The sequence below is a fragment of the Pelobates fuscus genome, chromosome 3 (assembly GCF_036172605.1).
Source record: "Pelobates fuscus isolate aPelFus1 chromosome 3, aPelFus1.pri, whole genome shotgun sequence".
In the NCBI taxonomy this organism is placed as follows: Eukaryota; Metazoa; Chordata; class Amphibia; order Anura; family Pelobatidae; genus Pelobates; species Pelobates fuscus.
In genome coordinates, this window is record NC_086319.1 from 167,034,080 (window position 1) to 167,059,484 (window position 25,405).

The following is a 25,405-nucleotide window of genomic DNA, read 5'->3' on the forward strand; positions in this document are numbered from 1 at the left end:
TAAAATCCTATTGGATTTGTAAGATGTGAATATTTTATATAATGATAATAGGTCAGGAAGTGTTTCACTGGGAATTAATGGTAATGCTTATGAAAGCAGCATTTTTTTGCATGCAGAACTTTGAGACTGTTTCTAAAACACAAAAGCACCACACAAGGCCATTCTTGAGTTGTCAGTGGCAAAAAGCATGGCTAGTGCACTTTAAAGGGACACTACGGTCACCAAAATAACTTATCTTAATTAAGCTGTTTTTGTGTATAGATCATGCCTCTGAATTTTCACTGCTCAATTATCTGCCATTTAGGGGTTAAATCACTTTTGTTTTTGTCCATGCAGGCGTTGCCACACCTCCCCTGGCTGTGCAATAATAATAATTTGCAATAAAGGAAGTGTAAACATTAGATCACACTTTAAAGGAACTGTTTAGAAAGTCTATGCAAGTCACATGCAGGTAGGGGTGAGTAGGGCTGCATAAACAAAGTGATATAACTACTAAATGGCAGAGAATTGCGGAGTAAAACTGCAGGGGCATGATCTATACACCAAAACTGCTTCATTAAGCTAAAGTTGTTTTGGTGCCCATAGAGTCCCTTTAATGAAACAAAGTTTAATTGTCCATGTTGGGATAATAAACTTTAGAAAAGCCAGTCAGGGTGCAGGAAGACAGCAGTGTTCATTCTGCATTACACTTTGTACTGAGTAGAACCCAAAATAGACATTGGATTAGGTAATAGTTTACAAATTTTCTCTTGCTGTGTGACAGCTGAAATCCACAGATATAACTTTTTATCAGGCACAAGCTTTGTATATCAGGGGCATGGTTTGCACTTCATTGGGACTAGTCTTCGGGAGTAATGCCTTGCCTGACATGAATTCTCTACCTACAGAAAGCCTACACGGATGAGGAGCTAAATGCCAAACTCACCAGGAGAGTGCAGAAAGCTGCCCGCAGGCAGGCTAAGCAGGAGGAGCTCAAGAGGCTGCACCGAGCACAGGTAGGGGAACTTCACTTAAGGGGTAGTAGATCCCAGACACCACAATCCCATAGGGAGGGAGTGTAATTTCTAGTGAAAGGTTAGGTATCGGGAATAATTTGTTTGGAGCACTCATCATTCCACTTTTTGTCCTGTTTTATGCCATCATAGACCAATGATAAATGTGTGTTTCTACCTCACATCACAATTATCAATGTCAGAGTGCAGAACAACAACCAGCCAACTAATGGCTTTATTGGATAGACTTAACATCTCAACCTGACCAGTCCTTCGCATTTGTTTCACGTGTTCCCTTAACTTGAGAATCATTGCTTTGTGTTGGACTTATTGCAGATCATTCAGCGCCAACTGGAGCAGGTGGAAGAAAAACAGCGTCAGCTCGAGGAGAGGGGGGTAGCAGTGGAAAAGGCTCTCCGCGGAGAAGCAGGTAATTCTCTCATGTGATGTCCTTTCATTCATTTAATACTTTGAAAGGTTTGTTTACCTAGGGGTATGTTTCTTACTTTAACACCTTCATGAGAGATCACTTGCGTGATGTTATGGGATTACATGACTGCTCATCGTGAAGTCATTAATACTTTGATGACGATTTACACATGGTTTCTCCACTTTAGTCCTCCAATTCTCATATATTAAATAAACGGAACATTGCAACCCAACCCTGTAGGCATGATAACCTCATTATATTAAATGTTAGAATAAAAGACTTCTCATGAACACAAATGTAGATAACAATGTCTACATTTATTTAAAGCTGATTACTTTTATTTCTACTGTACATTTTCACGTTTTATTGAGCGTTTCATGTAAATTCTCTCGCCAAACAACAAATTCACTGTATGGCCACACAAATTGTTTAATTGTATATGGCGATTATTAGAGATATTTAACCACTTTTAGAATGGAGGATGTGTATAAAAAGCTTTATAGTTATGTGGAAATAAAGCAAATATGTTGAAAAATACAGGTGTTAACTTAATATTTGAGAAAAGTATAAATGGGGATATTTTTGGGTAACAGTCTCTACAACCCTTTTTTGTTTTTGTCCTTCTTGCCCCTTTCGCTACCCATTTTCTTTTAAAATGTATATAATGTATGTATAATGTGATTCTTCTGTTCTGTTCAACAATATGTACTGCTTTTCCTCTCTCTCTCTAATAACAATTGTTAATAAATAAATACAATTCTATGAAAGGGAAACCCAAACAATACACAAGAAATCTAATTTCAAACAGATTCCTGTTTGAAGTTGATTTTAGTTACCCATTAAGCACCAGAAAGGGAGTGATGTTCTTATTTTGACACATTAGGAATATTCACTGTCTTTCACTTTACACGGGCTAGATTTAAAATTGCAGTAATTGCTGCTTGTTCCATTTGTTTCCATGGTGATTGGACCCGTTTTCTTGGCAAGCAGATTTTTATCATTTTCTGTTGTAGCATTTTTCTTTATGGGTCATTAGATCCATCAATAAAACATTTGGAATTTATTTATAAAGACCAATTCTGAGGCAAAAATGTAAACGTTAAGCAAATGTATGTATGTTTGTCCCATCATTTCTCTTTTTATATGTAAACTGTATTGTCAGTGTATGCAAATTAGGTGTAAATCAGAATTTTAAGAAGGCTCCATTTCCTGAATCTAATCCCTCAATTTAGAAAATCCCATGTGTGAGCACCTTAGTAGACAAACTGGTTAAAGTGTTTTAGCCATGCAATTGGGTTTTGATCCTCTGCTGTGTAAGGAAGCTATTTTTAGCATTTGAACCTTAAAACAATGGAATATTTTTTTTACCATGAATTATCCTGATTAGACACCACTTCATAGATGATCTTCTGAAAAATGGATATCACCAATCCAGTATGGGTTTTAAAGGGACACTGTAGGCACTATTTTCATTTTATCTCATTGAGTTGGTTATAGTGCCTAGAGTCCCCTGCCACTGTCTCTTCATTCAGCATTAAACCAATTTCGAGAAGTTTAACACTGGACAACAGCTAATCCCCCTGTTGCAAGTGTGGTTTAGCTAGAGATTATACACTTCCTTCTATTCTATCCATACCAATTCATGCCAGCAAGTGGTGTGATAGGCTGAAAACGGTCAGCTGACACTCTCAGCCAATCACAACTGCCCATTGCTGCTCAGGCTAATACTTCCTCATTAGCCTAAGCAGCACACAGGAAATGGGCTGCTGGTGACTCTTGTTTACTGTTAAAACATTAAAAAAAGATTTAACACTGAATTCAGAGGTGGCGCCAGTAGACTCCAGAGACTATAACTACATCAATAAGATGAAATAGTTACAGTGCCTACAGAAAACCTTTAAGTAACATATACACAAATACAGCCTAGCAATACAAAAACTGTTATCCGCACATTGAAAAGCAGATTATTGAAAAAGATCTACCACCCTCCAATAATGCCATGATGCAGTAAGCAAATCAGCACCCACTTTGTTTGCTTCAAGGCATTAAGAGATACCTATAAAGTGATAAGTAAAGTACTGTGAAAACTTAGTGAGTCTAGAAACAGTGCAGATAACAAGGTGTGTTTTTTCTTAGTTGTTACTATTATTTCTAAATAATGTGAAATCATCTTCAATTTGATGTCTGTCTCTAATGTTGCCACTGCAGTGGATGTGAGCCTTTGTGTGCACATTGCTTAGGGAAGCGCCCCATAATACCTAGTGTGTGGCCCGCATAGTTCAAATTGTGGATCTCTGTCCTTAGGTTGGCGGCCAGAACAGATGTTTCAGTAGATGTAATTTAAAAGCAAAGCATTGTAATAACATTTGGTCCTTACAGATGCTGGCAATGTTGTTAGCTCAAAGCATGTATAACCTTCAAAATATCTTGGGGGGGAAAAATACAACTCATGCTTGGGAATTTTGTCATCCAAAATTAGGGCTTTTACCACCCAGAGACCAGGCATGTCTCACAAATGCGCAGCCCCCATTTCCAATAAAAAAAATGTAAAAAGTAAAGGATTTTCTTTCCTTTTTCAAGTGTGAGGCTCCCTTGGCACCGCTAACTTTCTGCCTCCTGCAACGTTACTGTGTAGGAATGGCCTCCTCTGCGCTGGTTCAATCCAATGCTTCTCATAGATAAGCATTGGGGACCTAATGTGGAAACACATTCAAGCTTCCTCATCGAAAAGCCACAAACCCGTATTTTTCTATGGGGGGCTTCTGCTCCACGTGACCATATTTTACTTGATCAATGCAGCAGACACTAGAGGTAGAATAAACCCTGCAATGTAAACGTTTGCATTTTCTGAGAAAAAAAACACACACAATATTTTACATTGCGGGGTTAAAGGGCAGGACCACTGCACCCAGACTACTTCAGTCATATAAAGTGGTTTGGGTGACTATAGTGTCCCTTTTGTGATTCGATGGTTGAGCCTCACACACAAACCAAAATGATCAAATTGATGCATAATCATTTGTGAGACTTTTTGCGTTATATTTTTGGTCATTGCTCAATAAAAATTTTGATCGCCTTGAGTGCTAGTAGATTAGGGTGCTGTTACTGGCATCAAGAGCTGTTAAGCTCTCGCTGCAGAGATACGCCTCTTATTTTAGGTTCTTTTGAACCTAGGCACAACCCACAGAGCAACAATGATTTATGCATTTAAGAAATCAAAATTTCAAGAGAACTAAAATATCATTGTCTGAATTGTAGAAACCATTCCACAAACATGTATGCCTGACCACCATTAGGTGGCTTGGCCCCTTAGAGAGGGTTAGAACTTACCTTTTTTCCATCACTGTGCAGGTCCGCCAGTGCTGATTCCACCCACAATCCGCCTCTTTGCCTGACACAATCATAATTGATGATCTCAGCCAATCCAATGCTTTCCCTGTTGGAAATTAGCTGAGATCACCGTGGGGGCAGGGCCAAATGCTGGCCAAGCCAATCAGCATCTCATCATAGAGGAGCATTGAATCAATGCATCTCTATGAGGAAAGTTCAGTGTCTCCATGCAGAGGGTGGAGATGTTGAACATCAGTGTTGCACACTGTGCAACACCGCCCCAAGAATGACCTCTTGTAGCCATCAGAGGAGTGGCCAGTGGAGCTATTGCTAGGCTGTAATGTAAACACTGCCTTTTCTCTGAAAAGACAGTGTTTGCATGAAAATGCCTGTAGGGAATGATTATTCTCGCCAAAATAACTACGGTACATTAAGCTGGAACTGTTCTGGTGACTATAGTGCCCCTTTAATTATATAGCAAATAGATGGAATTCAGTTATCCAATATTTTTCCACTGATGATCACCTCTGCATGGTTGAGACCTCAGGCATTGTTAATAAGCGCCTCTCTCAAGCTTTTAATCTGTGTTTAGTGAACCTTGTACTGTGTGTGAATGTATCTACATATGGTTTGTATGTATATGTAAAAGTTAACATGTCCTCTTTCTAGAGCTTTTTCTTTATACTATGTCCTTATTTCCTGTTTGTTACATGCAGTTTCAAGCACTTTTAATGCTGCCAATGTGTGGAATCAATTACAAAAGAGAAAAAAACATAATAATAAAGTTAACTTTATTATTTAAAATGTTGTTAATAGATCGTAAGCATTTACCAGTGTAAGCTTGCTCACAGCATTTTAAAAGTTTAGCCAAAATTGCAATGTCAAGATGGTTTGAAACTCCATTATCATCTTGGCACATCTCCATTTCAGTGTACCAGCCTCAATCTCTGAGTTTAATTATCAGTATTAAAACGGATATGGTCAATACAGCATAAACAACATTTACGCAAACTTTACAAATTTTGTGTCACTTTTTAAATCTGTTCAGTAATTTAAGGATAGTTTAAATACTGTGATTTAATCTGTGTATCTTTTTCTGTCTGTGTGTGTGTGAAACTTTGAGTGTGTATCAATTGGAGTGTCTGTAAATCTGTATGTGCATCTCAATGTTTCTTACTCTGTGTTAATCTGTAGGAATGTGAATTTGAGTGTGAAGGGACAATTAACTGAGATGTGCACTTTGGTGGCATGCACATTATTGGTGATTTCAAAGTGAATTTCACATTTTAAGGTACACTACAGCATTAGGAGTTCAAACAGAAGCACATCTGCTGACTGTCATACAGACACTAGAGGTAGACTTAACCCTGCAATGTTAACATTGTGCTGTGTGAGGGCTGGAAGAGCACGTTTTACTTACCTTTTAGCCTTCACTGAGCCGGCCACCATGCGGAAGCTGTGCCTCTTTGGTTGAGAATATTACCGTAGATGACCTCAGCCAATCCAATGCATTCCCATAAGAAAGCAATGGGAAGCTAGAGCACACGCACGTCAAGCAAAACACTGCACTGCAATCATATGAGATGATATGATTGAAATAGCCACTGACTTTAATTTGGCTATTTCCTATAATGTCCTTTTAAGGGCAAAGTAGCCAATCTGGAAGCATAGCATAGTATAACTCTTGGGCTTAAAATTTTACATTTAGTTCGAAATTTTCACATTTATAGATAGATATAGGTTCACAACATCCTAACTAAAAACTTCTGCAGGAAGACCCAAATGGTCTAAATTTGCCTAAACAGTTACTTTTTTTACCTTCTTAAGTTTTGCTGCTATGCAAGCATCATTAGAAGTGTAGCACGGTCATGAGATTCCCACGGGCAAGTACTTTATTTGTGCTAAAAAAAACTGTTCCATGCACTGGACATATGTGTGTGCAATGTATGGCTTCTTGACAGTTTCACATAAGAACAGATTATGGGATTTATTCTAAACTGGAGTTGTGTGGGAATTGCTAATTTTTATCCTAAAAATTGCAATACCCATATTAGTTTTTAATAAGTAATTAGTAAGTTACTACTCCTAGGAGTTGGTGCTAATGTTCTCTCTGCTTACAATAAAATGCAAAAGAAAATAGGTCCATGGCATGCTTTTATTCAAAGAGACACTTCACGGGCAAATACAAAATAAGTTTCAAAAATCAGTGTTAGGAGATATACCCCTAGTAAAAACTTGCATGCATTTACTTATGCATTTTTATTAGAATTATATCTAAAAGCAGCTTGCTAGAGCTGCAGATCTCTTGATAACCTGTCCAATCACAGACTTCCCAATACAGGTCAATGAAAATTATTTGCAAGGCAGGTGCTCTGGGCAAGTGCTGCCTATTGAGTTCAGTGCAACTAATATAACCAAACCATGAAGTAACATGACTGTTTATTTGCTTGAAAAGCCAGTGGGGTGTAACCAGTATAATTTATAAAAGTGTTAATGTCTATTGAAATCTGCACTTTTTCCAAAATGGACAATCTTCACACATAAAGCTTTTCCGCAAACTAAAGTGCTTTAGGGTTCTGGAGTGTCCCTTTAATCTTCTCTAAAAATGTTTTGAATTAAGGGAACCTAAGTTTTATCATTGCTGCCCCTGCCAAGGTTCTTCTATAATATAAACATTTATATAGCAATATAATCATTATGAGCCTCACAGTAGTTTCCCTTTATTTTTTTTATTTTTTTTATTAATGGCAGGATTGCTTCCTCTCTGGCTTACTGCATTTTGTATCAGTAATGTTTCCATCTGTACATGTGTACCCTCCAACTTGTTTATTCCACTTGCAACTCCCAGCCCTCTTACATTGAGGATAGTGGGAGTTGAAGTCCTTAACGCAGGATGGGATCACAAGTTGTCCAAGATGTGTGCACAAGTTGTCTTGCATGGTATTCACTGCCTGCTCATTGCTCACTGTACTGTTCTGGTGCTTTCTTGATGTGTTATTTCTCCTTCCAATGCTGGTTATTAAGCTTATTTGACCAATATATTCTACAGTTTATTTTAATTTTACGATCATGCATGGTCTTTGCTCTTGTATTTTGTCACCCACTGTCTTTTCTCCTGCTTTCTCTTTGTGTTTTTTATTTTTTTTTTTACCATGCACCTTTTCATTCCATTCCCCTGTTTTGCTCATATTTTTTCCTTATCTTGATGCTGCTGTCTGTCTGGTTGGCAATGCGATAACTCTCCTCTTCACAATTCCTTATTGTAGACTATTGGGGAGAGTCATGTTACAGTGACCTCATCGATTTGCATCTGGGTGGTATGTATGCCCAAATTACACCCCAGTACTAACCTGCACACCCCAAATATTACTTTTCCTTCCCTCCCAACCGCCTTTCAGTATCCTCTTCCAGCTAATTCCTGATTTTTCCCTAACTTTGAAACAACAAGAAGAAGAATTCTAGTGAGAATTTCTGGTACAGTCCTCGAGTAGTGTCCAATAGCTTGTACCGAATGTGGTTAATTAGAATTCCATAGTCCTCTCGAATTTTACAGTAACAAATCAATTCTAAATGGTTATATATAACCTTTCTAGGTATCTATCAGCAGTCAATTTTATCAAATGTGTCTATAAAATCACATAACAGATTTTTTGTGATTTTATTTGAGCTAGATAGATTTAGTTAGGTATAAAGTTATGAGAGGGAGGATACATAATGGGGAGTTTTTGTATTATGGAAAAGTTTTTAAGGGTATAGCATAATAAACTGCAAAACCAAATGCAAAGATATTTATGAATGCCTCCGAGCGAGATGGAGTCATTTTGCTCTAAAACAAGCTTTAGCATTGTGTGTTTTTATATTACATTAGGGTTTTTTGGGGGGTTTGGCGGGGGGCAGAAACAATCATATATGTCATGGTCAGCCATAGATTGGTTGTAGTTACTCTTAGGTTTCAGCAGATATTTGTGGCTGCTGTTTACTATCCATTTCCCCTTTCTCACTAGTGATATTTTTAGCACTATTTAAGCCCATGCATTTCAGGAGAGAGCCTGCAAACACCAGGATCAGCTCTGTAGCTCCCACTAACATACCTCCCATTATATCATATTAACAAAGATGGACACTTTAAATTTAGGGTTATGAGGTGTGACCAGGGACTGAATTGTAGGTGACTAAATAATCATTTATGGAACTAAATGTATTTTTGAACAAGCCAAGGTACCTTATTTTCATAGACTGATTTCTAAGCACATTTATTGTAGTTTAAAGACCTATTTCTGTGAGTAATTTTGCTGTGGAGTTACTACTGCAGGACATATTTCAGTAGAAGGGAGTATGCAGGGGGTGAGCTGTGTGAGTATGGAGGCGGAATTTGACTGCATCTAAGAGAAGGAAAATTATTATAGACTGAAGTACAACACTTGGGCATTCTTTTTCGGACAAATGGCTACAAATGGAAAAAATAACAAATTGATTGTTGGATGAAATTTCATCCATGCAACCCGTTATTTTGTTGGTTTAGTTAGTTTAGAGAGACCTACCAGCTCACAATATTTAAAAATTAAAGCAGCTCTATGCCACTACCTCACTGGAATGCATACAGTCTTATGGGGGTCAATATGATCTCCATATTACTATAAGGGAGGTTAAATCCTCCCTCATGTCCCTACTGCCGTGCTGTGAGAGGCATGTTTACCAAGCACCGAGCAGCCAGTGGTGTTTCTCTGTCAAGAAAAGCCTAGCAACTGGATAGCTATTGCTGCCCACTGCCCAGTCCCTTATTCAATAAAGGGGGATATGGCACAGGTCCTTCATGTTGGGGCACCTAATAAATTAATTAGGGGGGGGGGGCTACATTTTCATTACCTGGGAAGAGGGGGGTGACCTTTTCAGTGCCAAGATCTGGGGGCTACAATGAAAAAAAGACTTGAGAAGTCTATGGAGACCAATAGCTCTGGTTAAGGAATTTCACTATATCTATATTCCTGTCAAAACACAGCAAGGGTATAGTTTATGGTAGTATGGTCTATGTAAAGTAAGATGACCATGTGTTATATTATAGTATGTAGTATTTGCTAATGTATTCAGGTAAACAAAGGAAATTAATAGTTTTTCTCTGGAAAGAAATCTACAGCTTAGTGCTTGTCTAACTTTGCTAATTCTGACATATTAATTTTAACATAATCTGTGATGGTGCACTTATATTCTTAGGAGGCCGGGGGCAAACAAGTCTGCCTTACAGACAACCAACTTGGAAAGAAATGTTAGTCCCCACTTCTCTGGTATCAATGCAGCTTCCAACCTGGCTCAGCACTATTCAGCCTGTGTTTTAGCGATGTTTGTGGTTTTAAAGCGTACCTGTCTTGACAAACACAACTTAATCATAAATGATAGAATAAAATGTAATCGATGCATTGTGCTTGCATAATTGCTAGTAAATGTCAAGATTTCTCTAAAATCTGAACCCTTTGGATGGGGGTTGGGGGGTAGGCTCAATTGTGAGAGCAGCACCAGCAGCATGGAGAGAAAGAGCCAGTGATTTATTGCAGGAGCTTTGGACTGGCAATATAAGAATGGAGAGAAAGAAAGATAAGTGCTGGGAACTTTAAAACTTTGAGAAGCAAGTCTGTGCATGCCAAACAGGAGTATGCAGGAGACGTGTGTCTTAGAGCAAGTGTAGCACCCACTGAAAACATGATTATGCTCTCCTCAGAGAACAGGAAATACATGTAATAGTATTAAAGGGACACTATAGTCACCAAAACAACTTTAGTTTACTATAGCAGTTTTGGTATATAGATCATGCCTCTGAAGTTTCACTGCTCAATTCACTGCCATTGAGGAGTTAAATTACTTTAGTTTCTGTATGCAGCCCTAGCCACACCTTCCCTGACTCTAACTGACACAGCCTGCATAAAACCAAAATGGCTACATTTTCATTCAGATGTTACTTACTTACTAGTTTTAATCTCCTGCTCTGTACATTGAACTTTGATTACATACAGGAGACCCCTGCAGGGTCTAGCAAGCTATTAACAGAGCAGGAGAAAATAATTCTAAAATAAACAGAATTTTCAATAAAGGAAGTGTAAATATTGGATTACTCTTTACATGAAGTGTTTAGGAACGCTGTGTAAGTCACATGCAGGGACGTATGACTAGGGTAGCATAAACAAAACGGCAGGGAATTGAGCAGTGAGACTGCAGGGGCATACACAAAAAGTCTTCATTAAAGGACCACTATAGGCACCCACACCACTTCAGCTCAATGAAGTGGTCTGGGTGCCAGGTCGATCTAGGGTTAACCCTGCAACTGTAAACAAAGCAGTTTCAGAGAAACTGCTATGTTTACAATAGGGTTAATCCAGCCTCTAGTAGCTGTCTCATTGACAGCCGCTAGAGGCGCTTCCGCGCTTCTCACTTTGATTTTCACAGTGTGAAGAAGCCAACGGCCAATGGGGGGACGTGGCCTGGAAGCCGTCGCAGATGGCCACTTAACTTCGGAGCTCCGACCCGCGCAGCATTGTTAGCAGCACTAACCGCAGCCATACTCTCCCGATGGGGCGCACCAAACGGGCAGACACCCACCAGACCCCCAGGAGACCGCTGAACAGCCCGCACGCCGGCTCCCTGGACGGCTACCTGCAAACACCGAGCAGTCAGCCGTGCGGCGCACAAGGCCCCAAGATGGCCGACAGCCAGTACTCACCGCCGGAGACGGAACCCCATACCCTATCCCTGGCGGACATTAGAGCAGATATCAGGGCCCTTACTGCAACTATGAAAGAAGCCAACGGCCATAGGAAAGCATTGATAAATGCTTTCCTATGGACTTATTGAATCCGCGCGCAGCTATTGCTGTGCATGCGCATTCGGCGGATGACATCGGAAGAGGGAGGATTGTCCCCAGCACCGAGGGAGCCCGGCGCTGGAGAAAGGTAAGAATTTAACCCCTTCCTCCCCCTTCAGCCTGGCGGGAGGGGGACCCATAGGGTGGGGGGACCCAAAGACCCTATAGTGCCAGGAAAATGAGTTTGTATAGTGGTCCTTTAAGCTAGAGTTGTTTTGGTGAATATATTGTCCCTTTAAGGGAAGAAACACATAAGCCTCATATAAGCTTCCAAATGGTTTATCCACAAGAGGTCCATTAGACTTTAATGGTGTCTTCTGTAGTTAGATCATTAGAAAGTGTTCCCAACAGTATTGAATAATTTGGAAAGCTAATTAAATTGTATAACACGAGTCAGGCTAGATGGTTAGAAAATTGCAAACCTATATCTGTCATGACAGGTTCACTTTAAGTTGCATGAGAATATGGTTGCTCCTAGATTTATACCATGTGTGCTACGTAACTATTTATTCTGGGTTTTTTGGGGTTTTTTCCAACCAAAATGTAGAATTGCACCTTCATTATTGTGCAGCATGTGCATGCAATCAGACATAACTTACATTTATATAAATGTACAGATAGACTGTCCTATTAGAACCAAGTTCAAAGTTGAGACTGTGGGGTTCATTCACTAAACACCACATTTTAGTGGGTTAAAAATAAAGTGGCAAAATGTAGACAAGAATTCTACAACTCTGCATTAGTCGCATCCATATGCGTCGCTAGGGGTAACTTTTGAGGCTAGAATTCCAGATAATTTTGGATAGCAAGATGCAAAACAGATTGGAGAGACTAGATATAAGGTAGACAGGGGTTTAAGTAGAAGAAGTAAGAGACTCAAGACTGCTTAGGGGAGATTTTGAGAGCCACACAAGGTGCATGAGGTGGTGATGGTGGGGATTGAGAGACACAAAGAAGAAACCAGTAGGTCTGGGTGTGTGGGATACAAGATTGCAGTAACAAATGTGGTCAGGTCTTGAGAGAGTCCTTTCAGAGATCAGTCACCATGTTTTGGGCAGGTTGATTTGGACTCTAACAGCTCACCTGGTCACAGGTTAACTATTTTTGCCAATATATAGCAATTTGTTTTTCAATTCAGGGTAAGTAGTGGATAAACTGATAGCTGTGAGGAGTATCCTATGAACAATGCCCAAGGCACCATTTAATCCACTTCTTCAACTCAAAATACTGGTGTTACACACATTAGAAATATGAAATGCATAGCTTGCACACAAATCTACTTTAAATCAGTAATATTTTCCATAACATGTGGTTTAATGTACATAAAGATCACAATTATGTACATTTAATGTAATATTACTTGTTGATTTATTTATTCCACCTTTACAATAAAATGTTTTTTTTGTTAGTTTGTTTTTTTGAAATTATGACTTCCCAATATTTCACATACAGTCCAAATAGATAAATAAAACTAGCCTAACACCTGCTTATGGTTTATGTGAGAAAATATTGCACCATACGGAGGATTCCAGGATAAAATAGCATATTGTGATTCACAAGCTACACTTCCCTAAAGCGATGATATCTCTGTACTCTCAAGGTCAGTTCTTGACCATATAGGAGGTTATGTAAGAGTTGTATTTTTAAATCGCATTTTGCCTGATTGGTAAAGCTAAACAAAAGTGACCATATATTTGAGAGATTTATCAAGGCAAAAACAGGGGCAAAGTGCTAAATAGTTTTCATTTACTATAGGAAGTACCTCAACTCAAAATAAAATACCTTGAAAAATATCCTCCTACATGCATAGTTTTAGTAATGAAAAAAGAAAATGAGTTCAGGGTGTTGGACATATGACGGGAGTTGAAATAATTCACCTTTTGCAAACGTTTCAAGGAGATAAAATAATGCCCATGCAACAAGTTTAAAATGAGCGGCAGCTGGTGAAGTTTTTACATGTGGAGCACCATTTGAGACCATTATTTACACTTATTTAACCATTTGAATGTCTAAAATATGACCAGCACATCACAAATCAGTGTACTTGGCATACATTTGGCACTGTATTACTACTCAGTATGCAGGGAATTGTTTCGCCAAATAAGGTATTTCTGTTCTGATAGAATACTTAATGCTAAAACGTAAAATTACCACAAAAATAAAAGAAATCATCAAGGAAACAATATCTCCATATGTGGGGCTGACCTTTAACTTACAAGTCGAATTCAATACCTCTTGGCTACTTTTTAAAACATTGAGCTTTTATACTTGGATCATCCAGGCTCAGACCCTCTAGCAGAGATTACAAAATTCACCTCTAGAAGCAAACTGCATGTCTGAGTCTTTCACAAATGGCCTAAATTCTACACATGCCTAGCTGCTCTCAACCGATTAGCCCCCCCCAAAAAAACCTACATTATAAATGATGCAGTGTGTGATGTGGTGCAAGGAAGGGGACAGTATAGTACTGCATTACTGCTTGGTGTGTCTTACATTTTATATTGGGAATCTGCAAATTTAAACCTTTCTCATAGGGAAACGGGGTCAGTAGCATACTCATTTACCACTGTCAGTAGTTTATTTTATTTTTTTCTTCTTCTTCATTATAACAATTATCAGTTTGGCCACTGTCTTATTTCTGAAGAAATAAATAGCAGCCGTAGTAAGTTGTACTGCTGTCAGAGGAGAATTATAATCACCCAGGATCCTAGAGCATTTGCCCGTTTGCACATGAAAATAAGTGGAAATAGTGGGGTGTGGTAAAACTGTTACAGCTATTTATGTTGGGTAAGATACACAAAGAAAAAACAATATGTATATACCGTATTTATCGGCGTATAACACGCACAGGCGTATAACACGCACCTCATTTTTAGAAAGAAATTCCAGGAAATTTCCCCCCTCATGCCATAGTATTCCCCCCCCTCATGCCATAGTATTCCCCCCTCATCCCATAGTGTCCCCCCCCCTTTCCATAGTATTCTCCCCCCCCTCCCATAGTATTCCCCCCTCCTCCCATAGTATTCCCCCCCTCCTCCCATAGTATTCCCCCCCTCCTCCCATAGTATTCTCCCCCCTCCTCCCATAGTATTCTCCCCCCTCCTCCCATAGTATTCTCCCCCCTCCTCCCATAGTATTCTCCCCCCCTCCCATAGTATTCTCCCCCCTCCCCTCCCATAGTATTCTCCCCCCTCCCCTCCCATAGTATTCTCCCCCCTCCCCTCCCATAGTATTCTCCCCCCCTCCCCTCCCATAGTATTCTCCCCCCCTCCCCTCCCATAGTATTCTCCCCCCCTCCCCTCCCATAGTATTTCCCCCCCTCCCCTCCCATAGTATTTCCCCCTCCTCCCCTCCCATAGTGTACTTCCCCCCCCTCCCCTCCCATAGTGTACTTTCCCCCCCTCCCCTCCCATAGTGTACTTTCCTCCCCCTCCCATAGTGTACTTCCCCCATTACCCTCCCATAGTGTACTTTCCTCCCCCTCCCCTCCCATAGTGTACTTTCCTCCCCCTCCCCTCCCATAGTGTACTTTCCTCCCCCTCCCCTCCCATAGTGTACTTTCCTCCCCCTCCCCTCCCATAGTGTACTTTCCTCCCCCTCCCCTCCCCTCCCATAGTGTACTTTCCTCCCCTCCCATAATTACTTACCTGCCCTGAAGCGTGGGCCGGCTTCACAGCGCGCACCGCAGTACAGGAACTTTAATTTAAGGTTCCGGTTTCCGGCGGGACTGAAAGGAAGTGTGCACAATAGTGTGCACACTTCCTTTCAGTCCCGCCGGAAACCGGAACCTTAAATTAAAGTTCCTGTACCGCGGTGCGCGCTGTGAAGCCGGCCCACGCTTCAGGACAGGTAAGTAATTATGGGATATCGGCGTATAACACGCACCCACGATTTTCCCCCTATTTTCAGGGGGAAAAAGTGCGTGTTATACGCCGATAAATACGGTATATGATACCTCAAATAGTATTACAATGGTATCAAGATATACTTATCTGATATAGTCAAAACAGCCTCTCAAGGTCGTAGCCCAGTTCCTGACCTTTTACAACATATATATATATATATATATATAGACACAGAGGGAAATGAGATTCGTCTGTACATAATCTAAAACAGGAACAGAAAAAAATACATAGTGTGATACAGCAAAACAAGTAATAATGCGCTGATGTAATAATGCACTCACAAGATCAAAAATGAATAATGCGCCAAGAAAGGTGCCTGCCCCGATAAACTTGGGCGGCTGAACGCCTCCACTCTCCACTGGAACTCCAAGCAGACCAAAATATGGAATGAGACTCCAATATAGGTAGGGTAAAATAAATATGCAGATTTATTGTAGAAAAAAGGCCATACACAATACGTACGTATGCATTTTTGTATTGACTGCTTTTAATTGTCATATTATTTGTTTTTGGTCCCTGAGGAAGTTCCTTTTTATAGGAACGAAACGCGTAGGACCTCCTCTTTGTTTTATCTTATTTAATGTGGCTATTGTGTATGGCCTTTTTTCTACAATAAATCTGCATATTTATTTTACCCTACCTATATTGGAGTCTCATTCCATACTTTGGTCCGCTTGGAGTTCCAGTGGAGTTTTAGATTATGTACAGCCGAATCTCATTTCCCTCTGTGTCTATATTTATGTTGGGTGTTTGGGGGTTTTATTATTGGCTTCCTTGGAGTATGGGTTTGGAATGTATACAGACTGTGTTGTGGTGTAAACTGAAAGGAACAGAAACCAATAGAACACTAATGTGTAAAAGGCAAATAAGCACTGTACATTTAAAAGTAGCACAGTAGTTTGAATGGTGACCCATTCAGAATCAGATTGATTTAGTGTGTAGAAAGCTGAGATTTAAAAAAAATTATATATGTATATATATATATATTTTTTTTTTTTTTTTTTTTTTTATCATAGCGTTGTAGTGGGTGATATAACTTCAGTTGTATATCTATATTCTATATTTCCCTTCCCTAAAGTATAGATCTAGAAACCTGTAGTTAAAGTGGCACCTTCTCAAGACTTTACATAATTTGCAAAGACCCCCAACAGTGAAATTGCCACTGGGATTATGGTGGGGGTGGGGGAGCTACAGGAACAGGTGAGTTTAACTAACTTGAACGGGTCCTTCACTGGCTCTGCCATCTTCTCTTGGCTGGTGCACTTCAGCTTCTAAAGGTTCAACTCCAGTCTTGTACCTGCATGAGAATAGTGCATTGAAGTCTATGGAGGATCCCGAAACTGCAGGATCCTTCATAGACCAAGCCAATTCCCTGCAGCCATCACTGGTGATGGCTGGGCAATTGACACTTCTAGACGGTGGTAGCTCCATAGTGTATCTAGAAGTGCCAGTCCCTACTTTGTATCATTATATCTTTTGTCTTTGTTTGAATTTAAGTGAAATTCCAACCCAGTCAATATGAGAATTTCATAAAGATGTTATCTTTATGAAATACTCCTTTTGCAGAGGAGGATGTGGGGGTCACAGAGCTACTTTTTTTTAGTTACCATGCTGTTCGACTGGTCATAGCTTATACATCTTATTTTATTTTTGGAGCTTAGTTGGAGGGTCTTGTGAAGGGATATACCTTGACTTCCAATAACAGACGACTATAGCTATATTTTTATTAGTAAATTCCTTTTTCTAGCTAATTTGTAATAAGTCAATTTCAGCCCAGAGTGTCACTTTAAATTCATTAAAATAATATAAGTGGGTGGTTCAAGATATTCATTCATCTCCTTAATTTATGCTTTGTAAACAAGGAGATATCAAATGAACTGTTGCAGAATTATTAAACTACTGTTTGTAGTTGCATTTACATATGCAATGCATGTATTTGGTCATGTATGTTCATTTTATTTTTCGTGAATATGTTTTCATGTGTGTAAATTTTCATATTTTTATTATCTTATAAAGTGTTTAATTTTGAGTGTATAATGTTTTCTAATATATTTTTTTAATTTAATTTATTTAAATTATAATGCACACTTAGTTACTTTAATTTGTGTTTGAAAAATAATTATTCACATGACATAAGAAACAGAAAAATACTATTCTCTCACCCCCCAAAAAACATGTATTCCTTAGCTTGTGTATTTATTGGTTATTTTTGTCCTAATATTTTTGTTTATAAAACTATTTAATATAATAATCCTTTAGTCAAGTTTTGAAATGAAAAATATTTATTTAAAATAAAGTATATTTGGGGGGGGGAGCGTGGCGTGGGGAATGGAGAAAAACTCTTCTCTGCCTTTAGTATATGACCGGATTCTACTGCCATATATATATGCACCTTGGATCGGACAGTGCTTGAAAGCAAACAGTCTCTATGGTCTTCCTGTGCATCTGTGAGGAGAGTGAAGCAGGAAAGACCACAGAGACTGTCAGTTTTCTATCTCTATGCAGTTATTGAAATCTGAGCTTTTTCAATCCGAATGAGAACATTTTGCTTGTAACAGCAGCATTATATTGTGTATCCATAATTATTTTTCCACTCTATAGTCCTCTGAGCATGACACCTTGTACTGTGGTTACATGCAGTGTGAGTGCCCAGCAGTAAAAGGCATGCCAGCGTATAAACATGTAAACTGTGAATATCCACTGAAGTAGGCGGTTCACGCATGGGATTCCTAGATTGATGGATGCAAACTAGGGCACCAGAAGCAGGGCGTTTTAATTGTTTAAGATGATCATTCACATGCCAAAATAGTGTGAGGATGAGCAGTTGTTGATCAGCTCTGGAACTGAAATTGGTTTAAAAATAAATACACAAATGTTGGAAAGAGTATTTTTTAATTTTGCTAAAAGATGACCTCTATTGGAGTTTATTTATTATTGCCATTTATATAGCCCCAACAGATTCCGTAGAGCTTTCGGACAATTACAAGAAAAGTTACAGGAACGATAGGTTGAAGAGCACCCTGCTCAAACGAGCTTACATTCTATTATCTTCTTTAATATTGGAATCTGCTGGGTTCTAATAAGAGCATTTAATGCTCTTTAGAACTTTAATTGAAAGGCAGAGGCAACCTGTTTAACTGCTACCTACACAATTATTAATTATATTATTGCAGCTATGGAATTATGGGTGGGGTTAGTAAACCATTGCAGCCATGGGATTGTTGGAGGGGGTTAGTAAACCACTGCAGCCATGGAATCATGGGCAGGGTTAGTAAGCTATAGCAGCCATGGAATTATGGGTGGGGATAGTAAACCATTGCAGCCATGGAATTGTTGGAGGTGGTAAGTAAGCCATTGCAGCCATGAAATTATGGGTTGCGATAGTGAACCATGGATGGTGGCTATGGAATAAGAGGATAGAATATGTAACCACAGCGTGAGACTGGTAACCCATGACCGTTATGGAATCATGGGCAGAATTCCACAATCCATGGCAGCCAAGTAATCTTGGGATCGTACAGTTAATACTTGACACTTTGTTGTGCATTCTTTTGCTGTTTGAGTACCAGAAGTGGTCTAAACATCATTTTGAGAGGAGTTGTTTATAAAAAGCCAGGAATGTACATGTTCCTTACATGTGTAACTAGAGCACTTTCCCTGACAGTGAAAAAAAACATTCTGGGCTTCTGTAGCTTTCCTTTCACTTTGATGCAATTTCAACTGTACCAGCAAACTTCTCATGGGGTCTAAGTGAGTTTTCCTACTCCGCAGACCCCCTACTTTTGTTCTTCTTAACTGGTTTTAATTTTCCAACCTTCTTCTTGTTGTTTCCTGTTTTCTGGCGCTCACAATCTTGTACTTTCTGCTTTTTTCTCTCTCTCTCTCTCTTTTTTTTTTTTTCTCCCTCCCTCACCTGGACCCTTTAACCTTCCTTGCCCCGATTCATGCCTGCCACACACTTTCTCTTACTCCTTCCACTGCTCTTAACCTTTGAAGTTGATCCCTTTGCCGGGACTCCACGCCGTAGACCTATCTCCTTCTGCCCTTGCTGTGCCCATGAAGGTAATGTAGCTTTGGAGCAAGAACACCCTCCCTGCACATGGCTGGACTTACAGTGTCATAATTATCATGGTTTAATAAATTTCAAATCTAGACTTCATATTACACTTTTACCATCCTCTGGCCTACCCCTTCTCTGCGCTGTGTAGCTAGCTATATGTAGAACAGAACATTGACCCTTTACATACCAGATGCATATTGAGAACATTGGTCCTTTGTAGAACTCACGTTCTTCAACCAGAAACTGAAATGTGAACACGTAGGTAAATGGCACGATATATTCCTCACAAACCGTGAAATTAAGACAAAATGAGTGCACACATTAAATGGTCCCTGGCAAGGCTGTACGGTACCTGCGATTGAGGACCACATAGCTGTGACATCATAGGTACCCATAGGTAACTACCTAAAGCCCTTCTTTTTGGAATTTGTAGCTTGGAAGCAGCTTTGTCTCATTAAGTCTAGGACACTTGAGATATTGACTTGAAGCTTACTAAGGCTGTAATACTTACTCATTCGAATTCCAACAGGAATTTGTATTGTGCCTTATCCAAATTTTCCAATTTATTAGCTGGCACGTTTCAAATGTCCTAACTCTGACTTAATGCTTTCACTTACTGAAGTTGATGAGACTTCTAATGCACCTGCATATGTGTCTCCTATGCAATAAATAGAGTCTCACTATAGATTGCAGAATACTTTGGTAAATGCCCACTTTAGATGGGGTGCAATTTGGACCATAAACTAGCTTAAAACAGAACTACCATTTGCACTGACCATCAGCAAGGGACAAGGGATATGTCTGTGTGAGTTACACTATTTGCCTGTGCATGAGGGCAATACAACAAGATAGCGATCTATAGTGTGTGTTTGCCATGTACCATGTCTAGAAGCTTATGCACTTGTCCTTTGTCATCATTTTTACTCCGTTTCTTACAGACATTCCACATCATTTTGCTCTTTTACTAGGCTTGAGATTTCTACAAAATCAGACCAGTCCTGTAATGAAGAGCCAATATATTTCATTGCTGTCTATTGGACTGTAATTAAAAAAAAAAAAATATATATATATATATATATATATATATATATATATATATATATATATATATATACACAATCGCACGAGGAATGAATTGAGTGTACTCTCCTAGAATGAACTTGATTTTAAAGAGTTTAAGGGACTCTATAAGCATCATAACTACTTAATTTTATTGATGTGGTTATGGTGCTAATATAAGCTTCCTATGGTCTTAAGTTTCAGCTCCGTGTTCCTTTAGAACAGTGATTTAAAGTGAAATACAAGCCCTGTCAGCCATAACTTTGAATGACTCTCAATTTAAGTAAAAATAAAGTAAATAAAAGTAAATAAAAATAAAATAAAGTAAACTATAAAGAGCTAATTATGTTTCATGCCTTCATCGTGGTCTGATTCATAAAGGCACACTCTGAACACCATAACATCATCTCAATAAAATTGTTATGGATCCTGAAAGTCCTGGGCATCATCTAACCTTAAACTATAAACCGTTTTACCGCCAAAGTAGTCTAGATGATACCCATCGTCCAGATCCCTGTGGCTCCTCCTCCATCCTTGACACCAATGCAGAAGCTTAAACAGTTTAAGCGCTTAAGGTAAGATGGTAGCTAGGACCTTAGGGCACCAAAACAACTTTATGTATTGAAATAAAGCTGTTATGGTGCCTGAGGACTTCCTTTAAAGACTAGTCAATGCTACAGGGCAGCAACTACAAAATGAGTAAAGCATTTCACATTGCAATAAAATTAGATTAAATTATTATATTAGCTAGTGGCATGGCTCAGTGAATAATGTAGCCATAGTAACTTTAGAATGTATCCAGGTTTATTTCCTAGCTGGGTCAATTCCTTCTTTCACTATGCCAGGATATACTTGAAAATATGTGCACTCTTTTGGTCCCTTCTTGTTTAGTTGATCATCTCATTATTTTATACCAATAATTCAAAGTACATTTGTTTGTGTCCCCAGCTTGAAAAAGATGTGACTTTAAGGTAGCCTTTACCATCCCCATACCCTCTAATTTCCTGCCAATTTGTTTACATACTTTGTATACTCTCCTGCCAGAGAGAAATATCTTGGCTCAAGTATTGTATTTGAGAGCTGAAAGGGATTTAATAATGTTCTAATGGACCAAATTACTCTGAAAACTCAAGCCTAGTTAAAATGAACTCTTGGTTTATTCCAGAGAAATATTTACGGCCTCATTCCTATCCCTACTCATCATGAGATATCACATTTCATTTAATGGTGCTGCAATAAATCATTTATAATTTTATAACCAAATAAAGCAATGAAAGAAAGATTGAATAGTCTCATTTATTTAGAATATATATATATATATATATAGTTTCTTAAACTGGTTTACCATAGAAAATAAAGTTGAATTTAGTATTCGTTCCCAGGGAAAATGTGTTTAAGGTTGTTTTAATCGTATAGATAGACAAATAACGTCTAAAAGTAATAGATTTTCCCCAACTCATTGAGTGCTGCTAAGCTCAGCTTAAAATGTTTAGTTTTCATGGGCATAAACAGGTCAGCTTGTACTTATATTCACCAAAAATAAAGAATTTAAAATAAAAAAGAGTTTCAAGGGTTTAATGTTCTAATGCGGGGTAATGTGTGTGAAATTGAATGTTCTAGGTCCTGTTTTTAGTTTACTGAAGACTCCCTTACCTCATATTAATTGTATTGGATTGTTTCAAAACCTACTGTTTTGAAGTTCCTGAGTTTTATGCAGTTCAACAAGTAGCTTCCTTTAGTGATCTCTGCCGAGAATCCTAGCTTTCCATTGTTTTCAGTGGAGCTGAGCATAACACACCAAGTTGATCACATTTGCACAAGCACTGAATGTCTATGTGGCTTCAGTCCTGGGGACCTGCAGAAGAAAAGAAGGTGCAGCCATTCCTATGGTTATTAGGTGGTCCTGCTGTGGACACACACAGTCATATCTTTAAGGATCAAGGACCAGCGAGTATGGTGCCCAATCATTTTGTAATTAATGCTTGTGTATTTTATTACTGCAGCACAGGATTGTGCGTTGGCATTCTATGCAGCGGCACTAACTTAGTTTAATCAGTAGAGAGCTTGTCGTTCTCAAGTATGTCATGGTATTAATATGGCATAGTTGAAACTTAAATGTATCCTTAACAGAATTGCCTGCATTTTTGGAGAGACTTTAACAAATTAGTGTTGTTTTTATGGGAACTGATAGAAACAAAAGTTTTGGTTTATACAGGATTTTAATAGGTCATCTGGTCAATCTGTTCACAGGTGTGAAAACTGAGCAGCTATTAAATTCTACAGCTCTTCTAGTGGGGTAAGGTGAGGCATTCCTACTGTAGACCTAGGATCCCTGGGTTAAGGAGTTCTAGGAAAGCGAGCCTTGTTCTAGCAAGTATTAGTAAATATGAAAGTGTGCACATGGCCAATAGGACTAGTCACAGAAAATGTATCAGTGTTGATGATAAATGATCACATGTTTCAGTGGATGCATTACATTAAATACATTTTAAATGCTTCCTATAAATTTCTTTAAAAAAAATATTTTTGTCTATTTCAACTCTGTACTAAGCTGCAAAAACCTTATCCAGCCTGCAACGTAACACTAGCAATGCAGGTAGAATGCATGATTTGTCCTGCACTGGACCACTTATGTCTGTACACTGACCTACTCCCCATTTCTTTGCTGTGCCCTGTTGTGTGCTCGGCTTTGAACAGAACCCCATATCCTGCTTTGTGTTTATTATTTGCTCCATCTTATGTGTTTTCCCAGATTGCTTGTTCTGTTTTCTTAATCCAAAGTATCTGTTACAGGTATGGGCAAAAAGGATGATCCCAAACTGATGCAGGAGTGGTTCCGGCTAGTCCAAGAAAAGAATTCACTTGTGCGATATGAGTCAGAGCTCATGATTTTGTAAGTTTTTAGCACCTGCTACTATGTAGATAATTTGTTTATTTGAAAACACTGTTTTGTAAAAGTTAACTCTATGAATGGGCAGATTCTCCAAAGGAATCTGTACAATTTTGGGGTAGATGGCTAGAATCTCAGTTTATCTTTAAAGGGACACGATATGCATCAAAACAACTTTAGCTTAATTAAGCCGTGTTGGTGTATAAATCATGCCTGTGCAGTCTCACTGCTCAATTATCTGCCATTTAGGAGTTAATTCACTTGCGTGCTAGACATTGCAGGAACTTCCTGTGAGTGGTTAAAGTTCAATTTACAGAGTAGTAGATTAAAACTTTTAAAGTAAGTTGCATCTACTAGAAAATCAAAAACCGTGTTGTTTTCATGCTGACTGTCACTCACAGCCAGGGAAGTTGTGGCTAGAGCTGCATAAACAGAAACAAAAGTGATTTCACAAAATTGAGCAGCAATAACTGCTTCATTAAGCTAAAGTTGTTTTGGTGACTATATTGTGCATGTATTGAAGCCGTGTTTGTGTATGGATTATGCCACTGCAGTCTTACTGATCATTTTCAGTCCGATAGCCTCTTACATTGATGCATGTATTTATCTCCTGCTCTGTAAAATTGGACTTAAATCACACACAGGAGGCTCCTGTGGGGCTTAGAAGACTGTTAACCTAGCGGAAGATAACCAATTCTAAATTAAACAGACTGTGCAATAAAGGAAGTTAAAACATTAGATCTCCTTTTACAGTAAGTGTTTAGAAGTGTTAACTAAGTGATGTAACTCCTAAATAGCAGATGATTGAGTAGTGAGACTGCATGGACATGATCTGCACACCAAAACCACTTCATTGAGCTAAAGTATTTTGTCTGGGGCTCTGGGCAAACTTAATACAATTCTGCTATATAAAGAATATGTGGAATTTTAATGTGTTTTTTTCCCCAAAAATAGCTTAAAAGTTTGACAGTTACTGAATCATGTTGTGTTTTTTTTTTTTTTTTTATTACCCAATTACTTTTTTTGTTAATGGTTTTTTGGCAGTGCTCGAGAGTTGGAGCTTGAGGACAGACAGAGCAGGTTACAGCAGGAGCTGCGAGAACGTATGGCAGTGGAAGGTATGCAGCATTGTAAATGTTCTACTGAACTTGGTAATTCTTTTAGCTATCTGACCTCTGAAATTATTCTACTATTCTATTCTTCTAATGAAACTGAATTTCCCATCACCTTTATCCAGACCTTTATGGGGATGACACAAGCTTCCTTCGCTGATCCTAAACACCTGTTTACAGACCACCATTTTTTTATTGTTAGTGAGCCGCTTGGGAACCTTAGTAAATGCTGGTACAGCAGCTATCTTGTTTTGCATTTGACAATTTTGGAGATTTTTTGGTTTTTTTCTTTTTTTTTATGACAATTTTTTTAAAAGTTGATCAAACATAGGTGACATTATCTTATATTATTTTCTGCACTTTGCTTCATTAGCAGTCTCCTCCTGAAAGCCATTTCATACGAGATCAATATCCGCCATGTCATTACTTTTTTACAATGCATATTCTCTTATATAGAGTTTGTTTATGTAAAGAACATCACCCAATCAGGATGTTGTGTCCCACTCTGTATTGGTATCCACTGGAAGTGCATGTTTCACTGTCTGGCTGTTAATTTTCACAAATGGACTGAATCACACAGAAAATCTAAAGAGAAAACAATGCATGCTGGGAAGGAACCTGCTGCTTGCATTCTGTTCCCTATAAACACTGAAGTTTGGTTTTAAAACTGAGGGGTGTGTTTTGTTTACAATACTTATTCCTTGACCTCTTTTTTTCTTAATTATATATAATTTATTAATAAAGGCAACGCTCAAAATTTCCATTCCAATTTTTGCA

The 25,405-nt window shown here is 38.7% G+C and overlaps 1 protein-coding gene across 1 annotated transcript in view; it reads left to right on the forward strand.

Annotated features, from left to right (window-relative positions):
- MICAL3 (microtubule associated monooxygenase, calponin and LIM domain containing 3) overlaps positions 1-25,405 on the forward strand; it is a 216,598-nt gene that overhangs the window by 187,504 nt on the left and 3,689 nt on the right. Inside the window, exons 37-41 of the mRNA XM_063447645.1 lie at positions 888-995; positions 1,329-1,422; positions 19,504-19,569; positions 23,420-23,519; positions 24,561-24,634. Of these exons, the coding sequence (XP_063303715.1) occupies positions 888-995; positions 1,329-1,422; positions 19,504-19,569; positions 23,420-23,519; positions 24,561-24,634 (442 nt within the window). The remainder of the gene's footprint in view (positions 1-887; positions 996-1,328; positions 1,423-19,503; positions 19,570-23,419; positions 23,520-24,560; positions 24,635-25,405) is intronic.